Source organism: Athene noctua, chromosome 31, assembly GCF_965140245.1.
Source record: "Athene noctua chromosome 31, bAthNoc1.hap1.1, whole genome shotgun sequence".
NCBI lineage: Eukaryota > Metazoa > Chordata > Aves > Strigiformes > Strigidae > Athene > Athene noctua.
The window spans coordinates 1052691-1064638 of NC_134067.1; the positions used below are offsets into that span (position 1 = coordinate 1052691).

At 46.6% G+C, this 11948-nt stretch overlaps 2 protein-coding genes across 2 annotated transcripts; both read right to left on the reverse strand.

Moving 5' to 3' along the window:
- Positions 1-995: 995 nt before the first annotated feature.
- On the reverse strand, positions 996-5971 carry LOC141972245 (C-type lectin domain family 4 member G-like). Its single transcript, XM_074930115.1, has 10 exons — positions 5815-5971; positions 5370-5420; positions 4663-4782; positions 4495-4545; positions 4261-4386; positions 3695-3757; positions 2890-2979; positions 2494-2663; positions 1938-2047; positions 996-1621 (listed from the first exon to the last, which is right to left on the reverse strand). The coding sequence occupies exons 1-10, from the start codon at positions 5888-5890 to the stop codon at positions 1486-1488; spliced, it is 993 nt and encodes a 330-aa protein (XP_074786216.1). The 5' UTR covers positions 5891-5971; the 3' UTR covers positions 996-1485.
- Positions 5972-6730: 759 nt separating this feature from the next.
- On the reverse strand, positions 6731-11414 carry LOC141972250 (C-type lectin domain family 17, member A-like). The gene is made up of 9 exons (XM_074930124.1): positions 11330-11414; positions 10940-11035; positions 10612-10710; positions 10376-10426; positions 10179-10268; positions 9672-9785; positions 9432-9583; positions 7659-7768; positions 6731-7039 (listed from the first exon to the last, which is right to left on the reverse strand). The coding sequence occupies exons 1-9, from the start codon at positions 11370-11372 to the stop codon at positions 6907-6909; spliced, it is 888 nt and encodes a 295-aa protein (XP_074786225.1). The 5' UTR covers positions 11373-11414; the 3' UTR covers positions 6731-6906.
- Between the last annotated feature and the right edge of the window lie 534 nt (positions 11415-11948).

Here is an 11948-nt window from a genome sequence, read left to right on the forward strand (position 1 = left end):
GACTGGGCTGTGTCCCTGCCCCAGTGCTCCCAGTACCCTCCCAGTGCTGGGACTGGGTTCTATCCCTGCCCCAGTGCTCCCAGTGTTTGCCCAGTACCCCCAGTCCTCCCAATAGCCTCCCAGTGCCCTCCAAGTACATTCCAGCCCAGTGCTTCCAGTGTTCCCAGTACTCTCCTCAGCCCCAGAGCTCTCAGTGCCTTCCCCAGTAATCCCCAGTCCGTGTTTCCAGATCCTTCCCAGTACCCCCACAGCCTATTTCCCCAGTGCTCCCAGTGCCTTCCCAGTATCCCTTAGCCCCAGTGCTCCCAGTAAGCCCCAGTCTCCATCACCAGACCCTACAGATCCGATGATCCCCACATAAGCAAGGACCACCCCCCTCCCAGCCCATTTTTCCCGCTAGAAATGGGGATTTCTGTTAAATTAACAGATTTTAGCGTTAACAGAAGCGTCTCTTTGTGTCGGCTCCACCACCAGCCAATTTTTTATTGCTGAAAAACGGCCAAAACCAGCCTAAAACCGGTTTCATTTTTCTGCCACGGGGCCTTTTTTTATTGATTTTACAGGAAATTTCTCAAGCCCAGCTCAAATTTCCTAATTTTCAGGGGGGGGGGGGGGGAGCTCCCACAGTTAATTTTCAACCCAGAGAGGGAATTTTGTTACCCGTAACGAATCATTGCTTTTCCACCGATCGATAATGTATAAATTCCCCAAAAACATTTATTTTTAGCTTATAACCCTTAAAAAAAAAAATAAAAAATCAAGCATTAAGATCACACCGTGGTTTTATTGGGATTTCTTCAATTCCCGAAATTTTTAGCCTCTGTTCAGGCCGCTTTATCTGGGGAAAAAAAAAAGACTGAATGGCAAATGCTGCATGTCTTAGAGGAAAAAAAAATAAATTTATTAGGTGATAATGTGCTGAATTAAGAGATGTACAAATGAGCAGAATTGGGGTTTTGGGCGTTTTTTTGGTTGTGAGGCCACAGTTGGGCAAAGTTGGGGGCTGGCACCCTGCAGGAGGGAAGGATAAATATGGAAAAAAGTCTTTGGAAAACGGGAAGAAAACAGGATTTTACTGAAATTGTCTTTTCTGAGAGTTAAGCAGAAACCACAATGTGGCAGCAGAGCTGGGGGGAAAAAGGAGAAATTCAGTGACGCTGAGAAACAGGACGGGTTTTGCGCTGGTGAGTGGGGTTTTAACCATTTTACAGTAGTTATTTTAACTTAAAATACCTTTTTTTTTCACGGTTTGTGGGTCAGGCTTGCAAGGTGAGGTGTCACAGGGATTTTTTTTTAGACTTTTTTTAGGGATTTTCACATCGTTTATAAACAAAAAAATGGGAGTGTGGAGCCTCCAGATCCCCTTGAAGCTACGTGAGTTCATCCAGTTCTCGAACGGGAAGTTTAAAATGTACTTTTTTTTTTTTTTTTTTTTTTACAGGCACATTGATAATTGTCTGGAAATGGGAAAAAATAAGGCTGAAGTCAGCAATTCCAGGACTTTTCGCAAATCCAGTGGTTGAAGTGGGAGCATCTGTCGTCGTTCCAGATGCCGTCGGGCCCGATGCTGCCACAGTCTTTCTGGTCCCTGTCTTTGTTCTCCTTCCACGTGTTCCAGTAGCTGGAGAAAGGAGGAAGAAAAGGAGAAAAAGGAAAATAGAAAATAATAAAGAAATTTAAAAACGCTGCACAGCAGCGAACCTCTCTCAGGAAGAGGTAAAATTGGTTTTTCAAGGGAAGGAAACCACTAAAAATCTCCTTTTTTTTTTTTTTTTAACCACCAGAAAGAAAACACGGTAATACCATTTTTGCAATGTAAATCCTTTGACTTAAGTAAAACTAACAAAAACCAAAGTTTTGCTGGGTCAACGTCACCTTTTCTCATTTATTTTCTGATTATTTTCTGGGTTTGGGGAATCCTCAGAGGGAATTTTTACCTTATACTTGTACGTTCGCCATTAGTCCAGACCCAGGTGCCTTCCTCCAGCTGATCCGTCACTCCCAGCCAGTATGTGCCGCTGTTGTTAATACTGTCCTTCAGGAAATTCTAGAAAATTGGTTAAAACAGCCCCAAAAAAATCATTCCAGTGGACTACGGAACAACTCAAGGCTTAGGGCGATTAAGGTGAGGTTATGGCCACGATATCCAAGCAGTGTTTTTTGGTAAATAGTGAACAATTTGAGTGCGTTAAAGTGCATATACAGCACTCTGAAAAGGAGATGTTGACATTTTTGCTCAGTTTTTAGCACTTTTCCCTAAAACCGGGAAATTGTAGTTGACTGAACTTGACCGTTGGTGCTTCCCTCCACCTTCAAATAACTCGGAGCCTGATGGCCAATCTTGGTTGATTCGATCAAAAAAAAAAAAAAAAAAAAAAAAGGGTTTAGAGTTCCTGTGTTGGCCAGAGCAGGAATTCTCTAAGAAAATGGGTATTTTGGGCACTGTGTAAGCCAAGAAAGTGGTTATTTTTCACTCACAAGCGGCCAACTGACCTGCTCCATCTCTGAGTTGACGATGACCAGGTGAGCGCCTTGGTCGGCGCAGATCTCCTTCGCGTCCACCCAGCTCATTGTCTCCGTCGAGAAGGAGTAGCAGCTTTTCTCAAAGACCTTCCAGCCCGCCGAGCACTTCTTGGTGTCCAGGACGGATCTGCAGATCAGTGCTGGAAGGACCAGAAACCCCCCCACTAAACTCAGGCAAAAATATTTTTTTTTCTCGTCTGAGGAAATCTCCACGGCTTCCCTGATGGGGTGACATCTCAAAATTGGCATAAATCACCCAAACTTCCCACCTTTAAGACCACTGGGTTCTTTCTGGGGGAAAACCAGGAGGTTTCTTTCCTGCCCCACAACGATGAGAGACCATCAAAATGGAGACCGTGGCTTTACCTGTGATGTCCTGCAGCTCCTCGTAGTATTTGTGCATCCCGCTCCGCATCCGCATCTGTTCCCGTTGCGTCTCCGACAGCTCCTGCCGCACTGGGGAGCGCAGTGGGGTGAGCAACTGCTGCCAGCCCTGTGTCCCCCCACTTTTTCCCCGCTTCCCCATTTTGGTTTCCCCAAACCTTGAGCTCTTTCCCCCAGGATTTATTACTTTTCCATACATAGAAATCTGAAATAGGGCTGTAAAGCTCTTACTTTGCTGGCCACCGGCTTTGCTGCATGTATTTTTTTTCTCTTTGGGTGACATTTTGCTGCAGTATCACCCATAATATAATTTAATCAATCACTCATTTGGTGGTGATTAAGGATTTGGCCCATTATATTTGACTTTTGCAGAATTTTCCGTAGGTTTTACGTCCTTCCCTTCCCATAACCCGTAACAGAGATAAGGGGGTGGATTTTGCTCCCAGTAGGATCCTAATCAGGATAAACCCTGTGATATCCCAAGAGCCGATTTGCTCCTATTTGCACCATTTTGGGGCTAATTCCTTCAGAACTGGGGCATGAGCTCAGTCAGTGTCTGATCTACACCATTACCCCAGCGTAACTCTCGGTGGAAATCAGAAACACATCAGCTGGAGTCAGCGTTGCTTCACTAAGATATGGAGCAGAACCAGGAGCCACTCAGACAATTCGATTTTTTCCATAATTTACACCAAAAGGCAAAACGGGTGCCAAAAAAGAGGCAAACATGAAAAAAATCTCACGACCGCCGTGAAATCCCAACACGGGGCTGAGTCCGAGGACCTACCCTTGGCTTGATTCTCTGAGTAGTTTGACCTCAAGAGCTTTAACTCCGCCATGATTTCCATCTCTGCAACAAAAATGAAAAAAAAAAACAAACCCACAGCTGGATCATACCAAGGAATTTCAGGCAGCATCTAAATTTGGCCATTTCATGTGTTTTTTGGGCTGAGTGGAGAATTCTAGAGAAGATTCTAAATTTGGCCAATTTATGGCTCTTTTTTTTTTTTTGGGGGGGGGGGGGAGCGCTGACTTGGGAATTCCAGAGTGGATTTACTCTGGATTTACACCCTGTAGCAAATGGGGAGCACTGCTGGTGCAGGCTGCACCCCGATGTAGCCCCCTGGGGGAAAATTTGGTGATAAAACCCTAAACTTCACATACTGAAGTGGAATTAAAACCAAATTGTGATGACAGAGAGGCTTTAGCCGCCGTTTCCACATGGACGGACGCTTATAGCATCACATGGCACAAACCCTGTGTTATTTCTAACACTGAAAATGCTTTTTTGGGGGTGTTTTAACCAAACCAGCTACTTCCCAGCCCAGCGAGGACCCTTCTGGGGACACTCACGTTTCACCGCGGCCAACGCGAAGAGCAACACCCACGCGACGAAGCTCAGCGCTACCAGGATGTAGAGGATGGCCACCGACGTCGCCCTGCGGCTCTGTCCCCTGTCACCTCTAGGCTCCGGGTCACCTGCAGAGAATCACGGGGGAGAAATTGGGGAGGAATCCCAGTTTTCTGGGTCCAGATCCGGCCAAAACCTCTGCTGTGGGATAGTGGCATCGGTTGAGAGCAACTCACCCTTTTGGTGAGGACTTGGAGATGTTGGATTCCCCGCCAGGATGTAAACCCCTGTTGGGAGGAAAGAAATAGACACTAAGGGATGGTTTTGGGGCATTTTAGGGCTAAATCCTGCCCCATGGAGTCCTCAACCACACAGGCGATGGAGGGAGAGGAGGTGGGTGCTACCTGTGCCTCCTTTGCTCCTCTGGCTCTGCAGATCTTCACTGATCGCTGTCGGCTTGTGGCCACGATCCGACTCCGACAGGGACACGTCATCATAATCATCCTCGAAGCTGTCTGGAGATGCTAAACAGGAGGAAAAACGGGTTAAAAAAATCAGGGTTTTACACTAACCGGGAATCCCAGCCGTTAACAATCGGCTCAGTCCTTCAGAAAGCGTGAAAAATGCGATTTCCCTCCCCCTTTGGTAAATCCGCAGCATCTCCGACGAGGTTTATTTTACACCTTTTTCCCAATATATATTGATTTTATCATTTTTATGGAGTTTTACAACCTCGCTCCGCTCTTTCAGAGCCGGGTTGTCCCCTCGGCTGCAAATCTGAGCAATTCTGCTGAAGTTTGAAGCTCTCTGCAGTGGAAGGGGATGAATTTGATCCTGTGAAGGTGCCAACGACGGCTCCCAGTGTGAGGTTGAAGCGATAAACTCCCTCTCCATCCCCCCAGTGTGGCCTTTCAGGATATTTTTGGAGCTATTTGATCTTGTTTGACAGAAGGAACCAAATTCAGAGAGAAACGCTGTGTATAGCGAGACATGTTTGACCAACCGAGCTGAAAATAAAGCCCAGTTTGGCCTTGGGGAGGCACCTTGGGGAGTTCCGCTTTCCATCCATGCTGCAAAAAAAGCCTGAAAAGGTGAAAAAATGATGACTTACCCGGTCTGAAGTCACCCATAGGTGTCATTTTCCCAGCAACGGAGTAAATTCCTCCCCAAAAAAAAAAAAAAAAAAAAAAAAAAAAGGAAATTAAAAGAACATTGAAGATGAGAGGAGGATCCTCAAAACCACCACTAGCACTTCCTCCAACCCTGCTGGTGCTGGTGAGGGAGTTGCCGATGCTTTTATAAGGCCCAGGTGGAGTTTATAGATGAAATTGGGGCCAAAATTGGAGATTTAGGGGTTGTGAAGCACAGAGCGGGACCCATACGACTTCGAGCACCCCAAAGATGTTTTTCCCGGCTCCATACAAGACCGATGCCCCACCGGCATATTCAGACAACGCCACGCTTCACCGAGACACCCACCAACCGCAACGACACACGGCAAGGACACGCTAAGGACACGCCAAGGACACGGAAAGGGTGGATCGCCCCAATTTTACCTGCTTGTCTCACCAGCCGCTTGCTGGGGGCTGGTGGGGGACCCAACCAGTTGCCATAGGTCTCCTGTTGGGCCATGCTTTGCCGGGGAGAGGAGCCGCGCAGGCGCCCGGCGGGGAGCTAAACCCCTCGGCACGCACCCCGGCACACCCCTCGCCGCCTCCGGCACCCCATTTTGGCCAGCAGTTTGGCCCTGAGGTTTCGGTTCCTTCTCCTCGCCGGGGTGGCGGTGACATGCAAATGGGCGGCGAAATGAGGGTGAGGCTAAGCTCTTCCCCGTGCAAAAAAAAAAATAAATATTCCACCTTTTTGGTGGATCATGGGATTCGGTGAATTTGAGAACGACGGGTTTGGGTTTGGGAGAGGAACGGTGACGCTGCAAGAGCTTTGCCGTCAGTGGGAATTTGAAGGCGGCTCCCACATGGATTTGGGTTTTTTTTTTTAGGAATTATAGATAAAACCAACACAGTGGCACCTACAGGTGTTAAACACCGCGCTGGCAAAATCACAAATATTCCAGCAGAGCTGCCGCCCGTGCCGGGGGGGTGAATCCGACAGCACGGCCCTTTTTCGGCAAAACAAGCGTCGTGCTTCAGCAGCCACGAGCTGAGGATTTGCATACACACCCTGAAAACACTCTCGCGCCTCGTCTTCACCGGTCTTTCTTCCCTTTTTTTGTAGTTTTTTTACCTAAACCCTGGGAAAAAAAGGTGCGCGCCAACCCTCCTCAGCACCGCGTCGCCTCGAATTGCGTGAGTTTTGGTTCAAATCACAACCGAAGCACTTTATTTTTTTTTTTCCCCCCCCCCCTTGATTAACCAGAAAGCCTTACGTCTGGTCAGCCAAAACAGCTCACAAAATGTTAAAAAACACCCCAAAAATCTCCAAGAACCGCCTCCCCACAAAGAGTGACCCCCTCAAACCCCTTCCGCCACGGCGCTGTGCCCGCCTCAGTCAGCTCACTTTGGTTTTGGGATGTAGAGTACCCATTTTTTTGACACCTTTTTTTTTTTCCCCAGCCCCTCGTGTTTTCACCCCGTGTTTGGTTTTGATGAATTTTTTGGACTGGTTTTCTGCCCCGGTGAGGGGAGGCACTAGCAGCTGCGCTCACAGATCCAGCGCTCCGCGGTGGAACATATCGCGTCGTTCCAGCGGCCGTTGGCGTAGATGCTGGCACAGTCCTCGCCGTGCTGGCCCGCGTTGTTGGGTTCACCCGTGTTCCAAAATCTGTGAGGGGGGAGCATAGAAATTTGGGTGGAAAGCTCTCTGTTTGGGAACTTGTTCGGTTTTTGGGTTTTTTTTTTTTAAAGTAGGGGAAGAGTCAGGCAGAGAGCACACCCACACTGCAGCATCTCCCAGGGAGGGCAACAGCCCCCCCCAAAAAAACCTTCCCCCCCCATTTAACGCAGCAACGCAATTTCCGTGATTTTCCCGTTTGCCCCTCATTTAACCCAGGAAAATGGCTCCGCTTCAGGCGCAGTGTTTTCCCCAAAATCCCAAGAATGAGGAGATTGATTGAGGAGTTTTGATCGGAAACCGACTCAGCCAAGCAGGTGCTGCAGCTCCTTGCGTGTTCCCACCCGGGTTTTCAGCCTCAAAACCACAATAAATTTTGGGGGAAAAAGGCAAATCTGCAGCAGGGCGGCTCCTCTTACCTTTCCCACCGCCGTGGCAGCATGGAACTTATTTCTGTGCTTTTTAAACACTAAACCAGAGCAGGTGGGTGCGCTAATGAGGGTGTGGTGCCTTTTTTTTTTTTGAGGAAAAAAAAAAAAAAGGGGGGGCCAAGGGAGAACAGAGGTGATTTTTTGGAGCAATTTACCACCCAATGAGGCTAAAAACGTACGACAGAGAGAGGGAGCGGCTGTCCACCCACTGCCAGCTGCCTTCTGTGTGCATGTCGGTCAGGCCCAGCCAGAACACCCGGTTGTCCATGACGTGATTTGCCAGAAATTTCTGCAAATAGTGGGGAAAAAAAAAAAAAAAAAGAAAAGAAGAAGCATCACGAGGGGAAGTGGAAGGCGACAGCAAAGGGATTCAGTGGTGCCAAGGGCAGCGCTGGCCGTCAGGGAGCCTGTCCCTCGCAGAGGACAGCTGTGACGTGTCACAAGTGTGACAAAAACTGCAACATTTCCCACCAGAAATGGAAAAAAAGTGCTGAAATTTCTAATACCTGGTGAAAGAAGCTTTTTCCAGACTCCATGTGCTTTTGTCGGTGAAAACACTCTCCTGAATGGGCGGTAGGGATCGTCTAAATTGGGTTAGGAGTGCTAAATTGTGCATACTTTGGGTTATATTTCTGTAATTCATTCTATAATTTCTGTAATTTTTCTTAAAAATTCTGTAATTCCTAAAAAACTTCTGTAATTTCTAAAAAAAAATCTGTAATTCAAAAAAAACTTCTGTAATTTCTACAAACATCTGTAATTCCTAAAAAACTGCTGTAATTTCTAAAAAAACTTCTGTAATTTCTAAAAAAAAAATAATCTGTAACCGCTAAAAAAATTCTGTAATCTCTCAATAACTCTTGTCATTCCTAAAAAACTTCCGTAATTCCTAAAAAACTGCTGTAATTTCTAAAAAAAAAATCTGTAATTCCAAAAAAATTTCTGTAATTTCTACAAACATCTGTAATTCCTAAAAAACTGCTGTAATTTCTAAAAAAAAAAAATCTGTAATCGCTAAAAAAATTCTGTAATCTCTAAATAACTCTTGTCATTCCTAAAAAATTTCTGTAATTCCTAAAAAAAAAATAATCTGTAATCTCTAAAAAGATTCTGTATTTTTTTTTAAAAAATCTGTAATTCCTAAAAAACTTCTGTAATTTCTAAAACAAATCTATAATTCCTGAAAAACTTCTGTAATCTCTAAATAACTGCTGTAATTTCTAAAAAACTTCTGTAATTTCTAAAAAAAATCTGTAATTCCTAAAAAACTTCTGTAATCTCTAAATAACTGTTGTAATTTCTAAAAAACTTCTGTAATTTCTAAAAAAACCCTGTAATCTCTAAAAAACTTCTGTAATTTCTAACAGAATCTGTAATTCCTAAAAAACTTCTGTAATCTCTAAATAACTCAAAATTTTAATTCCTAAAAAACTTCTGTAATCTCTAAATAACTGCTGTAATTACCAAAAAACTTCTGTAATTTCTAAATAACTGCCGTAACATCTAAAAAGCTTCTGTAATCTCTAAATAACTTCTGGAATTTCTGAAAAAAAAAATCTGTAATCTCTAAAAAACTGTCATTCTACCATTCCTAAATGATCATGAGGAGGCATCACCGTGGAGCCGTGGCACATCCACCCCAAACTCAGGTGAGCACCTCTCGTACCTCAGGATTCCCTCGGGGTCACACGGACCCTGGAGGAGCGGTGGCTCCCCCCAGCTTTTCCCCAAAAAAAACCATTAAATCCCGTCAATCATTTTGGCGACAGATTCACGCAATTTGGCCAAATCACATCAGAACCTCAACTGGCTGCATTTTCCCCCCTCTGCAGGCAGTCGAGCCTCCCATGCTTAACCTTCAGCGTTCCATTTGTGGAACTGGAGCCTAATATTCCTCTAAACTCGTGAAATCTTGGGTTTTTTCCTGCTTTTTACAGGATTTCTCATCTTACATTTTCCTGCTCGCTGTTGACAACGGCCAGATGGGCGTTGTAGTTGGCGCAGAATTCTTTAGCCCCCAGCCAGGTTTTGGTGTTGGAGGAGAAGTAGTAGCAGGTTTTGGCAAACTGCTCCCAGCCGGCGGGACACTTCAAGCAGAGAATATCTGAGGGAAAACAGTGAAAAATAAAAAGGAGAGCGTGCGTTGAGCTCAGAGGGACGCCCGCGGGCTCAGCCTGGCCGTTACCCCTCACCTGAAAGGCCTCGCATCTGCTCCAGCGCCGTGTTCAGGAGCGCGGACGCGTGGCTCTGCGCCTGCTTCACCTCCGCCAGCTGCCGCTGCACCGGCCCCAACACGTCCCTTTGCTCTGCCGGGGAGAGACCAAAAGATAATTCAGCTGCCGCAAAGACCTCAAAGAACCCCACCCGGTTTTGTCTCCCTTCCCCTTTTCCTTTCCATCCCAATTTACACCGTGGCTTTCGCGGGGTGTTTTCCTGGTGCGGGTTACCGTTTATTAAAATTCAGGTTGTAAAACCTCAAAGCCCTTTCGTTTAAATGAGATTTTTAATGGTGTTTATCAACATGCCGAGCAAAGAGTTTTCTCTTTAATGTTATACCCATCGATATCTCAAGCTCATTAAGATTGGCCACACGCGGTGCACATTTTAGGGATCGTCGGAGCATCTACCCGATACCGTGTGTTTTGAAATCGAGGAGAAGGACTGAATTGAATGATTTCCCATCAAAATCAGGCTCTTACCCAGGGTGCGGAGGCGATCCAACAGCTCCTTCCCGCACTCCGTTTTGCACTGTGTCACCTTCCGCTGCACGTTCTCCACTTCTTGTGATACTAGAAGGAGGAAAAACTCTGCTTTTGACCCTCTCTCACTGCTGCCTGCACTCAGTATTCAGAACTCTGCCCGAATTTCCCCCCAAACCGCCTTTTCCTTGGCGTACCGTTCAGAAGTTGGCTGTGAATTCCCTTGATCCCACCAGAGAGCTGTTTATCTAAGAAAAAAATAAGAGGAGAAAGCTCAGAACAAGCCCTGACCATCTCTGTTCTGACGGGAAGCGTCTTTAGTTCGTTGTTTTGGTGGAAAAAGCACCCCGGGAAGTGCTGGAGGGGGGGAAACCCCCGTAGGTATCGAGGGTGTAGCAGGTTCCAGGGAGCATTTTGGGGTGAGATGTTGTACCGAGGGTGAGCTGGACCTCCGAGAGGTTGTGCCACGCCGTCGTGTGGCTGCTCTCGCTCCGCATCCGGGCTTGTTCCAACGCTTCCCACGCCGCGGATACTGGAGGAGAGGAAAAGAACGCTCGCCTTCACTCCGGATCCGGCCCCGGAGAGCTCTTCAATCCTAACTTGGAGCCATGTTTTGCTCCATCCAGTGGGGTTTTCACCCAAATCATACACCAACCCCCCCCAAGCGCTTGGCGATCGGAACAAGGAGAGCGCGGCGCATTTCACAGAATCATCTAGGTTGGAAAATATTTTGAAGATCACCTGGTCCAACCATTATTTACCTCTCTGGAGACTGACGACGGTGAGAGCGGTGAAGATCACGAAGGTGAGGGCCAGGAGCACGTACAGCAGCACGACGGCTCTCTCCGGAGACGAGGCTGGGATGGGCAGCATCGCCAGGGGTGAAACGGGGTCAGGCCAAGTAACTCCCACCCCAATGGATATTTTCTTAAAGAAGAGCACAGCGAGGAGAGATTCCCCCCAAAACAACCTCTCGAGGGGCTCCACCACCCTGTTCTCCACGCTCAAACCTCTTTTTCTAGGTTATGACCCAGTGGAGGAACCAGACATCAAAATTCAGCTTTAACTTCGGAGTAAGACCGGTTTAAAGAGGTGAAACCCTCCAGTTTTCACACCTCTGGATCCCCAAAGCTTCTCCCTCACCCCAATACCTCGTCTAGGTGTTTTCCTTTTCTCTTGCTTCTCCAACTCCATCCCCTCAGCAAAATCCCATTTAACGGAGGTGCTGACAGCACTTTCCCCTTGTGACATTTCTGATGTTTTTTCTTTTGATATTGCCCTGATTTATACAGTGGGGAAGACACGTCATCTCATCCTGGGGGGGAAGGAAACACTTGTGTTTCATAATTCTATTTTCCTAGAAAAAAAAAAAAAAAAAAAAAATCTGCTCATTCAGGAGCTTTGGAGGGGCTGATGTACTTGGGCAGCCCCTCCCTACATGTCACAGCCTCTTTCCTTTGATTTTTAGAAGAATCGGTTAAAAAAACACACTCTGCTCTCCTCAGACAAGGCTGACACCTGCCCCAGGAGGCTTCATTCTGAAATAGCAAGCGGTGTTCTCTGAGGTGAGCACCTAAATTTAGATTTTTTCTTTTGTTTGGTGGGAATTCTTCAGCGTTTTTTCCTCGGCGTATTTGGTGATCACTTCTTAAGTTTTTAACGCACGAAACTTAATAAGTGTGGCGAAAATCCTCATTTTTGGAAGCACTTCTTTCCTTCATTCCTTCTCCAGGAAAATTCTTTTCAGTGCCTGAACCCCCTCAGGGCTTC